Source organism: Babylonia areolata, chromosome 7 (assembly GCF_041734735.1).
Source record: "Babylonia areolata isolate BAREFJ2019XMU chromosome 7, ASM4173473v1, whole genome shotgun sequence".
Taxonomy (NCBI): Eukaryota; Metazoa; Mollusca; class Gastropoda; order Neogastropoda; family Buccinidae; genus Babylonia; species Babylonia areolata.
In genome coordinates, this window is record NC_134882.1 from 11,614,310 (window position 1) to 11,633,980 (window position 19,671).

At 37.6% G+C, this 19,671-nt stretch overlaps 1 protein-coding gene across 1 annotated transcript; it reads left to right on the forward strand.

The window, feature by feature from the left end:
• Nucleotides 1-4,357: 4,357 nt before the first annotated feature.
• On the forward strand, nucleotides 4,358-18,250 carry LOC143283704 (uncharacterized). Its single transcript, XM_076589950.1, has 2 exons — nucleotides 4,358-5,662; nucleotides 12,001-18,250. Exons 1-2 carry the CDS (start codon nucleotides 4,412-4,414, stop codon nucleotides 12,319-12,321), a joined length of 1,572 nt encoding a protein of 523 aa, XP_076446065.1. The 5' UTR covers nucleotides 4,358-4,411; the 3' UTR covers nucleotides 12,322-18,250.
• Nucleotides 18,251-19,671: the final 1,421 nt, after the last annotated feature.

Below are 19,671 nucleotides of genomic sequence, written 5' to 3' on the forward strand. Positions count from 1 at the left end.
GCTTGCTTCAGTGCTGAAAAGCAAAAATACTGATAGATAATCAGACCACCCACCGGCCAGAATTTCCTTATTGATGTTGCAATGTGTGTGTGTGTGTGTGTGTGTGTGTGTGTGTGTGTGTGTGTGTACTGTACTGATAATCTACATCTATCTATCTATCTATCCACACACACACACAACACACACACGCACATTTACACAAATGAGTACACCCGTGAACTTCGAATCTGAAATCGTTTAAGATTAACTTTAAACAGAGTGAGACATTTACAACAGATCCACAGTTACTTGAACAAAAACTTGCCTCCTGTTCTTTAGAATGCTCCTTTCTGGATTCGGCGTTTCAGAAATAATATCTGGAACTTTAGGGGTGATCACAAAAGCTCTACCTTTGTAGGTCTTCTCGGATTTACCAGAATTTGTTGAGAGACCGGTTTCAATCAACCAGTCAAACTGATTCTCAGAATCCTTTCTCAGTGCTGCCTTCTGATCTGCACTTTTGGAAAAAGCAACAACTGGGAATTTGTTGGGTTTATTCAATTTTTTGGTTCCTCCCTTGATGCACGTACTAAGATTCTGTGGCTGGAATCTTTTCCACCGAGCAAAGAGTTTGCCCTTCACTTGTTCTTGGGGGAGAAAAGGGTACAAAACTTTCATTTTGGTTTCATGTTCATGGCAGTATTGTTTGAACGTGATCTGCGATGGTGGCTTGGTGTGATGACTGATGAGGCGCTGATACCATCCTGGAATGTTTTTGGTCTTCTCCATGTCTGCAAAACGAAGACAACACAGAATTTCAGAGTTCTTGCAAAATCGTATGCTTTGTCTACCTACGTATGTGATTATATTCTGGCTTTCGAATATTGTAAACATAGACCTTGTCTACCTTACAGTATGTGACATGTAAGCTCTGCCAGTCGGATGTTGGTCCAACATTTAAAAAAAACAACCCAAGAAAGCTGTTTTCTATTAACAGAATATAAACAATAAATAAAACATGCTCTAAACATTGATTAAAACACATTTTCAACTTTCGATTTGTTTTCAAATAAGAAAACCCCTAAATTTAAAAATCAGTCGAGACTAGTTTCTCTCCGGTCTGTCTGTATGATTGAGCTCTTTGTTTATGAATAGTATTCGAAAGGCAACGTCATATCAATACAATTTATCGTTTTTGATCATTCATTGTGTCACTTACTATTTTTGAAACATTACTGACCAGTTGAAAGCGACTGATGTCAACGTTGCTCACACAGCGGACAGAAAATAAATCCGGCGTAGTTCACACCTCTTTGTTGACTTACCAAGTTTGCTATCTATATTCAGTTTTATACGTCGTTTCTTGTGTGGTGGTTAATGCCTTCTCGCATAAAAGCCAAAATAGGCTATTGTTAGCAAAGAATTTTCATTTCATTTCTTATTCCACCTCTCTCTCTCTCTCTCTCTCCTTGTCTCTCTTGTGTTCTCAGTGCTCAATTTCTCATTCAAATTTTCGTATTATGGCTGAATGCTCCCGTATGCCACATACAGATATAATAATAATTAAAATAATCTTTTGTTCGTATCCTTTTTGTTGACTTCTCTTCTGCTTTTAACACAATACAACCTCGTCTCATTGCCCTCAAACTGCTATGCTTGGATTTTGATCCGAAGCTTACTCTTTGGACAGCAACTCTTTGGACAGCAAGTTTTCTTCTCAACAGAACTCAGTCCGTCCGTTTTTATTCTGTCCACTCTTCTCTAAACTCTGCTTCTACTGGTGCACCCCAAGATACAGTGCTGTCCCCTATCCTATTTACACTTTACACGAATGACTGCAGAGGCACGGAGGAAACTCCTGTCATAAATTATTCTGATGATTCAGCTGTTGAAGATCTGTCCAACTCTGATGCTATTTATTTCAGTGAAATTAAAAAGTTCTGTTTTTGGTGTGAGGAAAACTATCTGGATCCCAACGTATTGAAAACAGAAGAAATGTTAATAGATTTTCGGAAAGACCCCTTTCCTGTAGCTAACCTTGTTATATAGATGGTCAAACAGTGGAGAGGGTAAATGAATATAGACATTTTGGGACCATCTTAGACAATAAGCTGACTTTTGACAGAAATGTTGATTCCATTCATAAGAAATGCCAATCTAGAAGTTTTTGTTTACAGAAGCTTAGAAATGTTGGTATAAATTCAAATATTCTTCAAAGTTACTATCGATGTTGTATCGAGTCCATGCTCACAGTTTCATTTTTGTGCTGGTATGGAAGTTTGGGAGTGAGGAGTAAGTGTGTTTTGAACGATGTCATGAGTGTATGCACTCGAATTGTGGGAGTGAAACAAGCTAGTATGCAAGAGCTGTATGAAAAGCGAGTGGTTAAGAAAAGCAGGCAGATAGCAACTGACGACACCCATAGTTTAGCAAACTATGAGCTACTGCCATCAGGACGACACTACAGAAGTTGAAATCCTGAGCTCTGAAGACTTTTATTCCACGTTCAATCCACCTTTTAAATTCTTGAGAACTGTGTTTGTGCGCGTGTTGTGTGTGTGTGTGTGTGTGTGTGTGTGTGTGTGTGTGTGTGCGTGCGCGCGCGCGCACTCTCAGGTGACACGTGTGAAAGTCCGGGCATGATAGGCTGTACCTTGTTCTAGTTGTGTGTGTGTGTGTGTGTGTGTGTTTACTGAGCTTAAAAACGTGGCAATTGGTTATTATGAATGTGCAATATGTAGGATGAATAATGTGCAATATTTAGGATGAATGCACAATGGTATATGCCTAATGCTAACGTTCATATTCTAAGTATATTTCTGTTAATAATCACGATGTAATAATTAATTGCAATGTTTTTAAAGCGAATATGTGAAATGCTTTTATTTGAGAACATATGTTTATTACTCCTGTTTAATCAAGTAATCCGTGTGTGGGGGGGGGGGGGGTGAGGGTGTGTGCTGATTATCTGTAGTTGTGGTTTTTCACACCTGATGCAATTTATCTTTATTCTTATCTATCTGTTATAATCAATGTGCAGTACAGTAGGCTATGCTCATAATTATATTCAAAATAATGTTTCTTAATTCTTTCTGTTTTTACATTAAGAATACTAGTTACCACCTGCAATGTGTGGATGAATGTATGAAACGGTGTATGTGATATTTTTACATTTGTGTCTTTGTTATATTCGTAAAAACTGTTGCTGACTTTTACAGTTATGGTACCCATGTTGTTTACGTGTCTATGTTGTGATAATGCACCTGACCAAATTTCTCTAGCTGGAGATAATAAAGTTATTCTTATCTTATCTTCTTATCTGATGATAATGATAACACACACTCGCCTTTACAATTTATACAAGTTCAGTAAAATAAGTGTGTGCGCATAGTTGTGTGTGCATAATTGTGTGTGAACATTATTGTGTGTGTGTGTGTGTTGGGGGGAAGGGGAGGGGGGGTTGTGTTTGTCTATGTCTGTGTGTGCCTCAAGTTATTTGTGTGTGTGTGTGTGTGTGTGTGTGTGTGTGTGTGTGTGTGTGTCAGTGTGTGTGTGTGTGCCAGTGCGCGCTATATGTGTGCCTGAGGTGTGTGTGTGTGTGTGTGTGTGTGTGTGTGTGTCAGTGTGTGTGTGTGTGTGTGTCAGTGTGTGTGTGTCCCAGTGTGCTCGTGCGTGTGCCTGTGTGTGCCTGCGTGTGTGTGTGTGTGTCAGTGTGTGCGTCAGTGTGTTTGTGTCCCCCCGAAGTGTATGTGTCGAGTGTGTGTGTGTGTGTGTGTGTGTGCGTGTGTGTGCGCGCGCGCGCACGTGAACTGTGAATTTCATTTCACTGACTGCCAGCTCTGCCGACTCAACTAACTCTCGTGACAGATCAGTTTCGGGTCAACTTTAATTCTGTCAACCGGAGCGGTGAATCAATGAGTGACTGTAGTTTGCTAACTTTTGCCATCATCTGTTTCAGGCATCAGGACCAGGCCTTTCCGGGTAGTCGTTTGTTTGTGTATTTGTTTTTGAATACAGGCGGGTATCATTTGACTTGCATTGTTTGCGTTTTGTATTGTTTTCCGGGCTTTTCTCTCACAAGTCTCAGTTTTTCAAATGCGTGTCTGTTTTGTCTCATCCGATAGTTGCATGTGTTTCGCAGTTTGTTCAGTGAATAATAATTTTAAAAGTTTAGATAAAACGAGTCGTTATTATTTTTTTGTAAGCTGGTAATCATTTTTTTTCCCGATTTCTTACCTTACTAGTTTTAACAAGCTGCGCAACTGTTGATGGACATACAACTTCCCTCCAGTTGTAAACTTTGCATACCAGAAAGCAGACGACAGTTTCCAATCTCGAGAATTCACGCGGTAGTGGGAGTCGTGACGTCATCAGTTGCTATCAAACAAGAATCGTGTTCCTGCGAGAAAGGTGGGGATATTGTGTCGTGAAAATGGAAGAAAACGAGCAACCAGACGATTTTGATGATTTCTTTGACACACCTGCTAGGCCAGCAGATAATTCTGCACCACCAGTAGTGAAATCAGACCGGAATCGTGACAGTAAATCTACCAAAGACAGTAAAGTCACCACAGACCAGTCGGCGAAAAAGCACAATCGAAATAACTCGGCATCGAGTTCGGTTGACAAAAGCAGTGTGTCATCGGAACACGACGACAGTGACGATTATTCCAGCGATTCTGTGACCGATAGTGATAGTGACACGGACTCGCGCAGCCGAAAACGAAAGAATGAGAGAAGCCGGTCGAGAAGTGCTTCTTCCAGGAGTGGGGGAAGCGTTTCATCAGAGAGCAGTTACAGTTCTGGATCCAGAGAGAGTCAGTCTCGTTCATCCAGAAAGAACGGTAGACGTTCTCGATCTAGGTCGGAAAGCACAGATTCTAGCACGTCTAGAACAGCCACCCCAGATTCTACAGCCCAGAAACGCAAAACACAAGCTAAAAACAAAAGACGTGATAGTTATTCATCTGTAACTTCGTCAAGCACATATTTAGGAGGAAAAGAGAGAAGAAAGAGAACTCCAAGCCCAGTGCCAGCTTCTCGGCGCCAAGCCTGGAGCACAGCAGAAAGTTCTGCTAGCAGGAGACAAGACAGACCCAAAACTGCCAAACGGCGATCATCAGACGACAAACCTGCCAGACAAGCGGAGTCGCACAGAAGAGAACGCAATGGGAAGAGTTATGCAGATACAGACAGTGATATGACGGATGTGTCTCCCATCGCTTCACCACGTAATGGTTCTGTTAATGGCCACAGGAAAGAAATGAGTGATAAAGGATTTAGTTCAAAACCACCAGTGTTTCAGGCTATGCCTTTGGGAGTGGAGGATTCAGGCAACCCAAACAGTCAAGAACCAGGCAACAATGCCATAGATTTGAACATTCTGATGAAGGCAGTATCAGAACTAGAGAAACAGAAGAGAGTCAAATCGAACACACGCAGAGTCATGTTCGAACCATTGAGGGCCAGACCCATGGAAAAATCAAATTTTACATTCAGCAATGATGACACTCACCGCATTGAGCAGGAAAATAAAAGACTGTTAAGACAAATTATGCGGCAGGTGCATTCAACAGGAGAAAAGCGACATCCAGCCAAAGACCTAAAGGTGCAGCAGTCCACTCTAACACCATCAGCAATCAATCGCCGTAGAGAGCAACAGAGGATTGAAAATGAAAATCTGGTGAGATTGTCATCTTTGATCTATTAACATTTTCCCAGTATTGTGGTACGTCTTGCATTTCATGAATATAGACAGTTCTGTTTTCTGTGTTGTTGAAAAATCAAAATAAAGTTATTTGATGTTATTATTCTTACGTATTAATGTTTGTAAAATATATATGATTTGAAATATGAGGTTAGCAGTAACAGAACATGAGCTCTCTCTGTTTTTTCTTCTTCATTTTTGTTGTTGTTGATACTTCTTTAATAAAATTAGTTGTATACAGATCTTATAGCTGTATATGTTGTCATAGATTTGTTGGTTTTGTCCATTTGTTTCAGGGAAGAACAAGCAATAATTTATTCAGTTTAATCTACTAAGGAATTTTAGACTAATTGGAAGATTGTTTGAAACATGATCAAGTCAACTGTCAAGCCAGCTTCAGTTACTTTTCAACGTAAAGATCTTGGGCGATGTCTATGATACATTTGTAGGTTGTCACTCCCACAATCACTGTAAGGGGTTGCATGCTGTTTGTTTTCTCAATTTATTGTTTCTGGTATAACCCACTGAATGCTGACAAGAAATCTTTGACTTGAGAGATCGGAAAAACAGAATTCTACCCGCAACCTGCCATAGGTATTGACATTGGCATTGAACCCAGGACCCTCAGATTCTAATGCTCAAGACATTTAGATGCTGAGCGTGTTATTTTTCTGGTCAAATAAAGAGAGAAGATTTATTATATTGAAAATCAGTCCTTTTAATTTCCATGAGTATTGTAATAACCACATTTAAAACAGTTGATTTTAAATTTAATATAACGTGTGGATGTGAGCATGTGAAAGCAAGCAGGAACATACAAAATTGTGGATAACTTTTCTATAAGTGTGCTTGTTCATGTGTTTTTTCCTTTTTTTCTTTTTTTTCGTCGTTGTTGTTGTTGTTGGTGGTGGTGGTGGTGGTGGTGTGTGTGTGTGTGTGTGTGTGTGTGTTTGAAAACGTGAATGGTGGTGTTGTTTTCAGCTGACACACTTGTCAGTCATATGATATAGTATACATAAAAATAAAACACAGAAGAATAAAGTCATTGTCAGCATAGATTTACACCCTTTAGTCTGTGATATCCAGTCCACATTCAGCAGAAAATGCATCATGCTTTATTGAGCACTCTTGATGTGTGTTGACAACTTTCTATTACATTATTAATTTTGCCGTTAAAAAAAAAAATATATATATATATGTATTTAAGAGTAGGTTCTCACTACTCTCATTCATTTATTCATGTATCATCTTGATCTTCTTTATTTTCTTCTTCATGATCTTCTTTATTTTCTTCTTCAAGGCCTGACTAAGCATGTTGGGTTATGCTGCTGGTCATGCATCTGCTTTGCAGATGTGGTATGTAGTAAATGGACTTGTCCAAATGCAGTGATACCCCCTTAAGCAACTGAGCTGAACTGAACTAATCTCAGCATGTCTTTCTCACTATGTGTGGGTACATAGCTCTCTGACAGTGTAGGTAAACACCTGTTTGGACACTTGCCATGTATCAAAGGATCACTTGTGGGTCATAAAATAAATGTAATGTCTGTGCGTGTGTGTGTTTGTGTGTGTTCAGAATACAATATTATTAAATGTCAGCCATAATGTATGTAATATATGCACATGTATGAATGTGGTCTTGTGAAACTCTGTGTGTAAGGTTTTTGGAGAAACATTATGCAGGCACACATATGTATACACACATTACAGTATTTACACACACATAAATTCATGTTTAGTTACAATACACTCGCTCACACACACTTTTGAAGAAACACACACACACACACACACACACACACACACACACACACACACACACACACACACACACACACACACACAAAACCATGAATAATATTGAACAAATTCAGTTTGTGCAGTCCAGATTTTCAGGTGTTCAAGCTTTCTCTGGTGATTTTCCACATATTTATAATGTTCATATTCTTCACAAAAAATTACAAAAATCAATTTAAACACATAAATTTTCATGTAATAAAACAAACTATGTCAGTATGTGGTGTACTTAATGATATGTGTGTGTGTGTGTGTGTGTGTGTGTGTGTGTGTTATTTGTCTTGTGAACACAGACCAGTGTGTACTATGATATACAACATATATATATATATATATATATATATATATATATATATATATATATAAAATATATATATATATATATATATATATATGTGTGTGTGTGTGTGTGTGTTGCCATCTGTCAATTATTTCCACTCCTTTCATGGTATATCTCTGGGTATTCAAGCGGAAAATCAGCTTTGGTTGTTCATATTATGAAATGAACATGATTTTCTTTTCTAACAGTAGCTGAACTGCTGAGAATAAGAGGCTCAGCAAAGCTTTCAGTGGGGTCCAGCCTGTAAGAAAAAAAGGGGAAGGGGATTATTGTAAAGAAATAGAAAGAAAGGTCAGTATTTTACTTTGTAAGTGGGTGTGATCTACAGCATGCATGACAGCATTTGTATGTTTTAGTCCGGAAAAGCTTTCCTGCTATTTTCTCATAAAAGTTGATAGTATTTTCTGTTGTTTCTTTAGTTATTTCCAGTCTTGATCCAGTTCAATCAAAAACAACATCTAATGGCTAGATTAGATAGATTGCCATTACTGTATTCTGCATATACAGATTTGTTTGTATTGTTTATCTGGTTGTACAGTAGTTAAGGAAAAAAAAAGGGTTGGGGGGTGGGGTTGGGTTTTTTTTTTTTAGTGCATGGTATCATATGGTATTGTGTCTGTTTCATGTCATAACTATTTTCTGTATGTGAAATTTCAGTCGTTTCCAAGGAAAGGATGTGTCAAAACAGAAAAGATTCCTTACTTTTCTAGATATTCTATTTTTAGAAATCAATTTTTGAACTTGTGCCAGTTGTGGCCTTTTAAAATTTGTTGATAGCCTTCTTGTTTGTTTGTTTTAGCATATTGTGCACTTACTCACCCAGCATATTATATATACCTAGACCAGCCCCCTGCTTTTCTGAAGTAGTGATTTGGAACCGGAGCTGTGTAAGAACTAACTAAGATCTCATGTTGTGATAAAGTGTATGTTCGCAGCACTGGCAGACAAAAACCTTCGTGACAAGACCAACCTGTTTGGGAAAGATAACATTGTCTACTGGTAACCAAGGGCTGAGTAAGGGGTGGATTTTGTCAGCATGTGTGCTCAAGATTATATCTTGCCTACAGTGTATTATTGTGAGTGTGATACCAAAAAAATGTTAATGTATGCTTCTTTGTAACTGTAACTGTAGGAGTTATACAAATGGGCCTAGCTATATTGAGACATCAGATGCTTTTAGCAGTGTCAGACTCTGCACACTGCTTTCAAAGACCCTTGGCATTGAAACATATCGTGGAATGGTTGCCATTATCCTTGGTTGACTTGTGTCTTGTTTCTTCCATTACCTGAGGCAACAACATTGTGTTTGTTTGGTTGGATTTTTCTTTTTTGTTTAGGTTGGAGGGAAGGTGCACACTTGGCGACAAGACTAAGAAAATAATGATATATACAAGCAAGAGGCAAAGGGGGTCAGGGGGGCTTTTCAACAGGTTCAAACCATGCATGTTCGGGTCGGCTGCAAGTGGATTTGCAGTGGTAAAGCATTTCTGCCAAGGAAGAACGAAACAGTATTTAAATTAATGTTTCTTAGGCATGATAAATCGATGACTGTATTAAAGGTGATAACACCATTTAAATCATTTTATTTTGATGTATCTCGGAATTCTGTTTAACTTAAGTTTGCAGTAAAGTAGATGTTGCCATCACCTCAGGCATGCCACTGTTTTCTCCAGATCAACGCACAGCCTTCTTCACCAGGCAAACAAAAACTGCTACCACCGATTCAATTTTTCTTTTATGTTCATTCCAGTTAATGCAGCATCCACTGTCCACAACTATTCATATGCAGTAAACACAGTTATGATGTAGTTAGTGTCATTGTAAATTTTTGTGTGTTCTGTCCAGAATTTGTATTTATTTTCTTCTATCAACAAGAAAAACAATGCCATACCGGCTTCAAATCCAAACATATGTTCTGGCAACTGGGAAATGTCCAATTGTGGTTTTCTGGATCAAGAGCCTCAACAAAATAAACTGTTCATGATCTGGAAATACAGCTTAATCCAGAAGACTCATAACCTATTATTGGTATGACAGAAGATTTTTTCCCACTGATTTTAATCCAAATTTGGTATCTGCAGTCAATGTATTTCCAGAGAAAATGAATTTGTTGAAGTTAAAGTTTACAAGTTTACCACACACACACACACACACACACACACACACACACACACACACACACACACATACACATGAACATTTATTTAATTATTTATTGAGACTTGCTGCTACAGCGCATATTCTTGAAGATCTATGCACTTTGCAGTAGATGCAGACAACTAAACACCGGGTTATAACATAGACTTACTGTAACATAGACTCACTCTGTGTACACAAGTGAGTAGAAAAAGGGGAGGAAGAGGGTGTTGTTCTTCATTTAAGTAAATCAAGTTTGTCAGTAACATGGGGTGCTTCAGCAAACTATCTTCAGTGTGATTGTTTGGAAACACATAGGACTTCAACTTTTTTTCTTTTCTTTTTTAGCATCTTTTTTATTTTAATTGAATGTGGAGCAGCTAATAGAAGATTCATTTGTAATAGAGATTTTAAAAGATATGCTTAAAAAAACACAGTAAGTTTAAAGACTTTGTTTATTTTATATTAACTAAATCAAATGATACAGCGTGCGCGCACACACACACACGCACGCACGCACGCACGCACATATGTGTGTGTGTGTGTGTGTGTGTGTGTGTGTGTGTGTGTGTAGTGAGAGAGAGAGAGAAATTATATAAGTCTTTTTGTTAGGGTATTTTTCAGTTGCAGTGTTAGTGCAAGTTAAATAAGTTCAGCATGTGTGTGTGTGTGTGTGTGTGTTTACATGTTGTTGCAAGTTTTGTTTTTCCTGTTGTCACCCTTGCATCAAATAATATAAACAGTAACTTGTTACCAGAAAACAGTTCAGTGAACTGGTTTGACTTGTGTACAATCTGTTGGTGGGACTTGTGGTTCATACCCGGCGAACAAGTTACTCATAATAATGCCCTGTCAGGCCTGGGACAGTTAATCTTACAAAGCAACACTTAGGCTTTGCCTTGGTAATTTTCTCTGATAGCAAAGGCCAGGTAAATACAGGTATACAGTATACGGTAATGACAACTGGCCAAACTCTGGCACTTTGCCCACTGTCCTTGGACTGGTTTGCTTAGGTCCTGTAAGAGAGATAATGTACAATAATATGCTTGTTAGTCTGTTTGTTAACATTAGCTGATATAGTACTCTGTGTCTCTTGCACATATACACTCAGACACACATACGGACGGCTGCAGATGCATGTAGTACATACACACACCCTCTCTCTCTCTCTCTCTCTCTGTCTTTTGAATGCATTCACTTACATCTGCTTGTTAACTGAGAATAAGGAGATAGTGAGATAACTTTCTTTCTTTTTTTCTTTTTTTGAATCAGAATTTTACCAAGCAAGGCCCAATTCCTCATTCAGGATTCAGAGAGAGAGGCAGACAGACAAGGGGAGAGAGAGAGAGAGAGAGTCTTTAGATAAAAGACAACTGTACCATTTTGGTATAACATACCAATCATTAATTGTGTTTTCTCATACCGGTACTCTAATTGCCCCAAACTTACTAACCACTGACCCTTTAGCTTTGCACAAGTAAAAAAAAAAAAAAAAAAAAAAAATGAAGGGTGAGAGTTATGACAGGAATATTAAAGTACACCAGAAAAGAGAGAGACGAGTATTATCTGCTGAAATAACAAATGATAACTAAGAAGACAACAAATGCATCCATGCATGTTTAGATCAGGGAGCACCATTTAAGTGAAGATTTTAGCTCCTTTCAATTTTGTTCACTCCTGCTGACTAACATTTTGCACTGAACCGGAATCAGAGCCTTGTTGGAGTCTGCACTTGTGAGTAAAAAAAAAAAAGCTTTAAAATTTAAAGTAAATTTAGGGGGAGAAAAATCCTTTTTATTTGTTCATTTATCCTTCAGGTTCTTGTTTATCATTTGAAATTTCAACATTTTGGGGAAGAACGTGACCAAATACTTCATTGACAAAGTCATTAAATTGGTGGAAGTGATTTTTAGAATTGACACGTACGATCATTTAAGTGAAACTGGGGTGACTTTGCACCCACGAAGTACGGTGAAGGTTGATTTATGATATTCCATGGAAGTTATTATTATAAGTTTTTTCTGTCTTTGATTGTTCTCAGGCCTTCCTGAAGCGGCTGCAGAAAGTGAAGCCCAGCAGGGGTCTGTCCCGGAGTGAACAGCTGACGGCCTACAACTCCACAGTGCTGCATGGCATCCCCATCGCCACGCTGCACCCTACAGGCAGTGGCCCTCGCAGCGGTCGCCAGTCCAGTGCCAGCAGCATCGCCGGCAGTCTGGGTCGCACTCGCAGCATGACCAGCATCCACAGCACCGCCACAGCGTCATCGTTCACTTCGCGGCAGAGCAGCCGTGCAGGAAGCCGCCCGACCAGCGCCAAAAAGTCTGGCAGGGAAAGGCCTCCGTGGAACGACCGATGGTGAAGACACAAGTTTCTTCTAAGATGGTTAGGGATAAATGACCTTCACAGTTTATGGACTGAGAGTGGCTCCGGTGCCTATAAATGAACAGGGTTCTTAATTAAAGGACAGAATAGCCGTAAGTGACTGTAAATAATTGATGTACTTTTAAGAGCGAGAAATGCATCAGTCAAGGATAAAGTCAATTATGTCTATTGGTTGGGAAAATCTAAGATGCACAAATGTGTCAGGTGTGTGTGAGTCTCTCATACATGTTGAATGGGCATGTGGGTATGAAGTGACAAATCTTTCAATACTGGATTCTTTAACTTTTCCATTTTGAAAAAAAACCAAACTGTTCTGCAGTGATGTCATGACGCGTTGGATCTGATGCCAATACTGCTGTTGACAGTATTACTGCACCAGAATTATCTTCTTCTTTAGCTTCTTCCTCATTTGGTGTTTTGACATTTTGATATGACCATGTCGATGTTGCTTCAGTTTATGATATGTCAGTTGTCTGTCCCCAGGAAGAGCAAATGGAATATCTCACAGAATGATCTGTTCTGAGCATTACATAGTTCCACATTTGCTTTGAGCATTGTTGACAATGAGGAGAGTTGATGGGAAAGCCACATGTAAAATTACCATGAAAAGATATCTGAGTAGGTGCCTTGTGTATGAATCTGTGTGAAGTTTAAGATTATCAGTGGCTGCCCGTCAGACACTTAGGAAGGGCCCAGCTGCGTGTGATGAGACCAAATCATCATTGTCACGTGTTCTGCAGTCAGTACCAAACCATGCACAACCTGGCTGTAGTACTGTCTGATAGTGACTCTGCAGAGCTGGCTTGTTAGTGGGATAAAGCATTCCGATGCTGATAACTTCTCATAACTTTTTATGGTGTTTAAGTAAAGGGGAACAATGTTGGTTTTTATTGTGAGTGTTGTTTTGGAAGGGGCAGGAGAGGTTTGAAGGGGGTTGGAGAGCGCAATGGGTGTTCAAGTTTGTTTCAAGAGCACTGTGTTATCATGTTACATGATGACACTTTTATTTTTAGTACACATGATAATATAGATTTTCCTAAAGGCCTGACTAAGCGCATCAGGTTACGCTGCTGGTCAGGCATATGCTTAGCAGATGTGGTGTAGCGTATATGGATTTGTCTGAATGCAGTTGCGCCTCCTTGTGCCGCTGAATGAACTGAATATAGGGTTGTTTTTTTCTGCACTTTAGAAAATGATTGGCATTTAATTTTTGTGCATCATTTAGTTTAGGAAATAACTGATCAGGATATGATTTCTGCATTGTCTATCTGTTGTGTAAGCCGTTTTCTTTTTTTCCCCCAATGTTGTTAGAATTTCTATTTTCCTTATTTTATATCCTTGTTTTATATGTCTTTATGAACACAAACTATACAAATTGATAAGAGGGTCTTGGCTCTTAATCAGCACAACAGGGAAATTGTAAATACGTATAAAAGATACTTCACTTTTCCAGTTTGTTTCCTCCCAATTTTTTTTTTCCCAGTAGTATTTGCCAGTTGTCCTCTTAAGGGAATCCTAAATATGATGCTGCCTTATGTGAGAGTTCTCACACAATGAACAATGGAGTGTGTAAAAACAATCCTGTGCTTTACTTATTTAAACTTGTTTGCTGTCAGTGAATATGAGCTGTTGAGTGTAAGGTAATACTTCTGAATAGATATGACTGGCTTTATATGTTGTACATTGTCAGGTAAAGGAAAGCCTCTGAAACATTTCCTTTGAACCCATAAGCTGATTCATAATTGAATAATCAAACTTGTTGATGCCAAGGACTGCTTTACAAAGTGTCTGTTACCAACAGTTACATTTTTTTTTTAAGTGTGTGTATATGTGTCTGTTTTGTAAAGCTTTTAGAATTTGTTTCATGTTGTGAAATTTTGAAAATGAAGTAAGTTCGTTGTATTGCTCAGGATCTCCAAAATGAATACAAGTTTAAACAGAAAAAGAAAAAAAAGGAAACATTTGTGATGTTTTGGTTTGTTTTTCGTTTGTTGTCACATTTTACCCCACAAGATCAAATTTTCATGTCTTGTATTATTATTTGATATTGTCCTCTCTAACACTTAGACACACACACACACACACACACACACACACACACACACAGAAGAATACAGGTGGAATCCTGTGCGCTCTCAAGATTTTAGACTTTTTAACCAAAGAAGGATAAGTTTATGATTCACGCATATGTCTTCTACTCAGGGATCATCACAGACAGTTCTTTTAGACACATAGTTTTCACCATACATGTATCTTGGGTTTGTCTGGAGTTTTACCAGTTAAGTAGCTGAACCACTGTCAGTTTCTTTTACAACAGATATTTGTTTCGATATGTGAAAGATCAATGTGAAAGAAACAAGAATCCTGGAGCATCTTTTGCAAAAACCTAATTAAACTTAAAGAGCTAGACATTTTCAGGAGAAGAGAGAAAAGTGTTGATTATTTAAAGAAAATGAACGTCTTCATCAGAAAAGCCACAAAGAAAGAGAAAAGGTGGAGCAATGTTTCCCAGCAGTGGAAGCCATCCAGCGACATGTACTTGTTTCCTGTCATTGCCGTGAGGCCCAAGCTTACAGGGAGATAAACACCAGCCTCAGAAACACCAGTCTAACAGGACTGGTTAACCTGATAGGCTCAAGATGGGAGGGGGGTGAGGGGGGGAAACAAAACACAATATTTCTTTTTTTTTATATATAGCGCTGTAATACAAGCTGAAGCAAGCTTTAACCACTATACTATTCTAATATTTAAAATGAATCTAATAAATGTAATAAATGCATAGAATAAAGTAGAAACATATAAAACATTGAAAGGCATTTGAAAAATGAACAGAACAGAATCATTAGTATTATAACAGCACAGGTTACAAAGCTGGTCTGAAAGGCTAGTGAAAGCTAGATCTTACATCTTTAACAGGTATGTAATTTGTACTTTAAATTCATGTCATGGTACCTATCTGATAGGTACACAAATAATATATAATTGCATGCACTCAAGGCCTGACTAGCACATTGGGTTATGCTGCTGTCAGGCATCTGCCAAGCAGATGCAGTGTTGCTTATATGGGTTTGTCCTTACATAGTGATGCCTCCTTGAGAAACTGAAACTGAAAACAACCACCTCATATTATTGCACAATCATGGATCAGACAATACATTCTCAAACATAGCTATTTTTGGAGGATTTTTTTTTTTTTTTTAATGGATCATTTTTTTATACAATGCTTCCTTTTACACCTGGTAGTTTTATTTACTTCTTTATTGTTTAAACATTAATTTTTTTTATAGAAGTTATATAACATGAATATACCATACTCTTGTAAATGTACAAACTTGACTGGTTTTTACACAAAATGTTACATGATTGGGGTTTTTTTCTGTAGCAATTTAGTATTTGGATTATGTTTTAACTTGCGTCATATCTCTGTGAGAACCATTTTTGCTGCTAATATTCAGTGTTTATTTCTTTTCCGGTATTTTACACAGGGATTCCAGTTCTTGCCCATTTGTATATGTAAATTCTTGTGTTTTTTGTTTTATAATTGATTATGATAATGTATGTAAATGCATGTGGATGTGTGTAAAAGAAAAGGCATGTTTGTATGTTTGCAGAGAATGTTGTATTTAAACAGTTTGATGAAACAGTATTTTTTATCTTTTTTTTTTTTTTCGTGTGTGTGTGTGTGTGTGTGTGTTCTCTTGTCTCTGTATAGTTGATTGCATTCTTCCTCCCATCCCAATTTCCCCCTTCTAATCCAAGAGATAGGGAGTTTTGATCTCACAGGCATAGATTTCCCCTCCATCCTCTTAATTTAGAAATGGAGAGCTTTGATCTCACACACATTTAACATTGTGAGTTTGCCAGGACTTCCTATGACTTCATGCAATGTTACAGCCATCCGCATCTGTGATATTTGTTAACACATGAAAATCATAACACTTAACAGCATATAAGTAGCTCTTAACTGTAATCAGACTATGCCCATAATCAGAATGTTAGACATCTAATGTTGTACAGCATGTGTTTTGTACATTTGTGTATTGAATAAAGTACTAACTAAACTGTATTGTCATGGACTACTTTCCATTTTGGCATTTTAATTCAGTTATACACCAATCAACAGTGTGTGTGTGTGTGTGTGTGTGTGTGTTTATAAACCAAATGTTACAAAACACTGTTTTAATTTGATCATGCATGATTGATCTCCTGAACAATGCATCATTCTGCCAATGGGGACAAGGTGTTACCACCAAAAAACAGAGCATTGACTGATTCCATGACACCCCTGGGTAAAAACTATATCAACTGTACTCTTAGTCTGGAAGATCCATTGCTTTGTTTCATGTAAACAAATAGAAACAGAAAAGTATGATCTCATATGCTGCGTTTTTCCTTCACCATGATCTTTTACCAGCTGGTATTTAAGCAAGCAGAGACTGAAACTGTTTAGGGAAAGTCAAATACAAATGCGTTGAACAATGTTTGGGTACAAAATATTGTGGCTAATTATTAAAATTTGAAACAGTAATTGCATTAAAACAAAACTAGACAATGGTTTTAAAAAATTGTCTTTAACTGTTAAAGCTACATTACCTTAAAATAAGACCTGAATTTTTCTGTTTTAATTGTCACTATTGTTAAGTCTTCAGATGTGTTTTCACAGTTGTATGTGTAGTTCCATCATGTGCCTTTGGTTTGTATGGTTACAGTCTCTGTGATAAATGTTAGAGAGATAGAGGACAGACAGATTTGTTGGATCTTGGAAACAGATGGATGCTCTACATACTTACTAAGACAGATAAGTAGGATCTGGGAAACAGATGGGTTATCTGTACATTCTAGTTTCTGCTGATGGCGGGTTTCAGGATGCCTGTGGAGAAAGAAGGAATTGTTAATTTCTTGCTCTGTTCTGTCTTCTTTCTCAATATCTCTGGCCTTATGTACAAAATTTTATGGCACAGTGTGTTTGTATAGAATTTCGGGTACTCATCTGATCTCTGTGCATATCATTGATCACAGTAAACAGATTGGACATAAATGATCTTGAGGCATACAAGTTGCCAAGCTTTTAAAAAAAATTTTTTTACTGGATTTATTTCTGGATCCTGGCTGATTAAGATGCCTGTGTACTTATTATGTTGTAGAAATAGTTTGATTTCTGTGTAAATAAAGTATTTTTTATTTAAATGGCCACCTGTTTCTTTGAGAAATACTGTGAATTTGGATAGTTTGTTTGATCATGCTTTTAGCAAGACATTGGCTGCTGCCTCTCATTTCAAAATCCCAAGGTGGGGGTGGGCATTTGGTATTGTGATTTTGAGTTATTTCCATTTTATTAAACAAAATTTAATTTTTCATATAATGAACTGGTTATTCTCTTTGCAACTTGTTTAAGGTTACCTGAATTCTTAAATGTTGGTACATGTCTTAAACACCAGACGAAACCACATGCTTAAAAACTATTTGTGCAGTATCTGAGACTGAAAGAATAGACTGCATTTTGTTTTCTTGTTATTTTTATGGTATATGCTTCCTGTAAATCTTTTGTGTGTGACTGTCTTATGTAAAGTGATACTTAATCAGTTTTGAAATGGAGTAGTGCTTTAAGTGAACTGAAATAAAATGTTGTGACTCGGATACATGTCAGTTTTGTTCTCTTTGTACAGGTCCGGTTTCATGGGATGAGTGGTGTGCTTTCAACTCTTTTCCTTTCATTGACTCACTTGTGTAAACAAAGTGAGTCTATGTTTTAACCCGGTGTTCGGTTGTCTCTGTGTGTGTGTGTGTGTGTGTGTGTGTGTGTCTGTGGTAAACTTTAACATTGACATTTTCTCTGCAAATACTTTGTCAGTTGACACCAAATTTGGCATAAAAATAGGAAAAATTCAGTTCTTTCCAGTCATCTTGTTTAAAACAATATTGCACCTCTAGGATGGGCACAAAAAAATAAAAAAGCAGCCTGATTAAATGCAAACTGCATTTACTGTTATATTATATTTTTGTATTCTCTAAACTTGGCACTTTGACCTCTTATTCTGACACAACAACTAGAGGAGTCATTATTATCATTTTTTGTTCAAACAGGAACTTCTTTTGCTAAGCATGGAATTTTTTTTTTTATTTTGCAAACGTTTTGGTGCAGATAGTAAAGAAGGGAAATTACTCTGTAATTAATGCTAGGGGATGTAATTTATCACAAGTGAGTCTTGAAGGCCTTGCCTCTCTTGTTGTAATTGTTCTTGAAGAGTTGGATAAATGTTTTTGTTGTTGTGTGTGTGTGTGTGTGTGTGTGTGACATACCAACATCTGAAGCAGTTGCATCAAATGATTTGTGTTTTTTTCAGAAATCAAAGAAATGTGGGCTGTTTTTGTATTAGAAAGCCTGCATAGACTTGAAATTGAAGACGTTCACATATTTATCAGCACTTTCAAATTCAACATTTCAAGAAACAAAAGTATGACTGGCTTCCACTCTGTCTCTTCAACTTCCATTACCATGATCAAGTACAGTCTATGTTTTGACCTACTTCAATAGTAAAAGGTGGTTAATAGATTCCTCAGATTCTACATTTTAAAGCAGTTCCCAAATCCTGCTGAGTCTTTTATCAATTACATCTTGTGAATGTAGTTCAAAGCAAGGCCTGAAAGTGAAAAAAATATGCTTAGTAGGTAGCACAAACAGACATTTCTGTATGAAGAAAGCATTTCTTTTTCTTTTAAATTTTAGTCAAGGGATAGTGCTACTTATATATACTATATTGGCGTCTTGATGCTTTCAATCCTTGGTTTGAGCTGGCTGTCAAAATTTAGAGATGGAGGTGAAGGCTGCTGAGATTATCAGAGAATGACTTCAACAGACTTCAGGAGATAAGTTATTTTAATACCCTCTTCTAATCTTTTTCTTCTTCTTTCGTGGGCTGCAACTCCCACGTCCACTCGTATATACACTAGTGGGCTTTTACGTGTATGACCATTTTTACCCCGCCATGTAGGCAGCCATTCCCCGTTTTCGGGGGTTCTCTTCTAATAGAAAATCAAACTTAAATTATTGTGTTATATTACAGAGGTATGTCCTTGCAACCATAAAACAAATTCAATTCCAACTTAACATTAACTGTGATATATTGCACATTCAAGTGATTGCAGTCACAAAATAACATCAGGCACTGGCCTTTATTCTTCCATTGAAACTCAGTCCACCTTCCCCTCCTACCTTAAATTCGGTGCCCACAAAGATAGTTGTTGAGAAATTAGCAATAATTCACCACAGACACTCTCATACACAAGGATGCATACATACACACAAGTAGAATGACAGCCAAACAAA

What these genes read in the sequence shown, in the direction of transcription:
- LOC143283704 (XM_076589950.1), top strand. Translation starts at nt 4,412, where the DNA reads ATGGAAGAAAACGAGCAACCAGACGATTTTGATGATTTCTTTGACACA. An exon ending in GGATTGAAAATGAAAATCTG is followed by an intron (nt 5,663 to 12,000) that starts GTGAGATTGTCA and finishes GATTGTTCTCAG; the next exon opens with GCCTTCCTGAAGCGGCTGCA.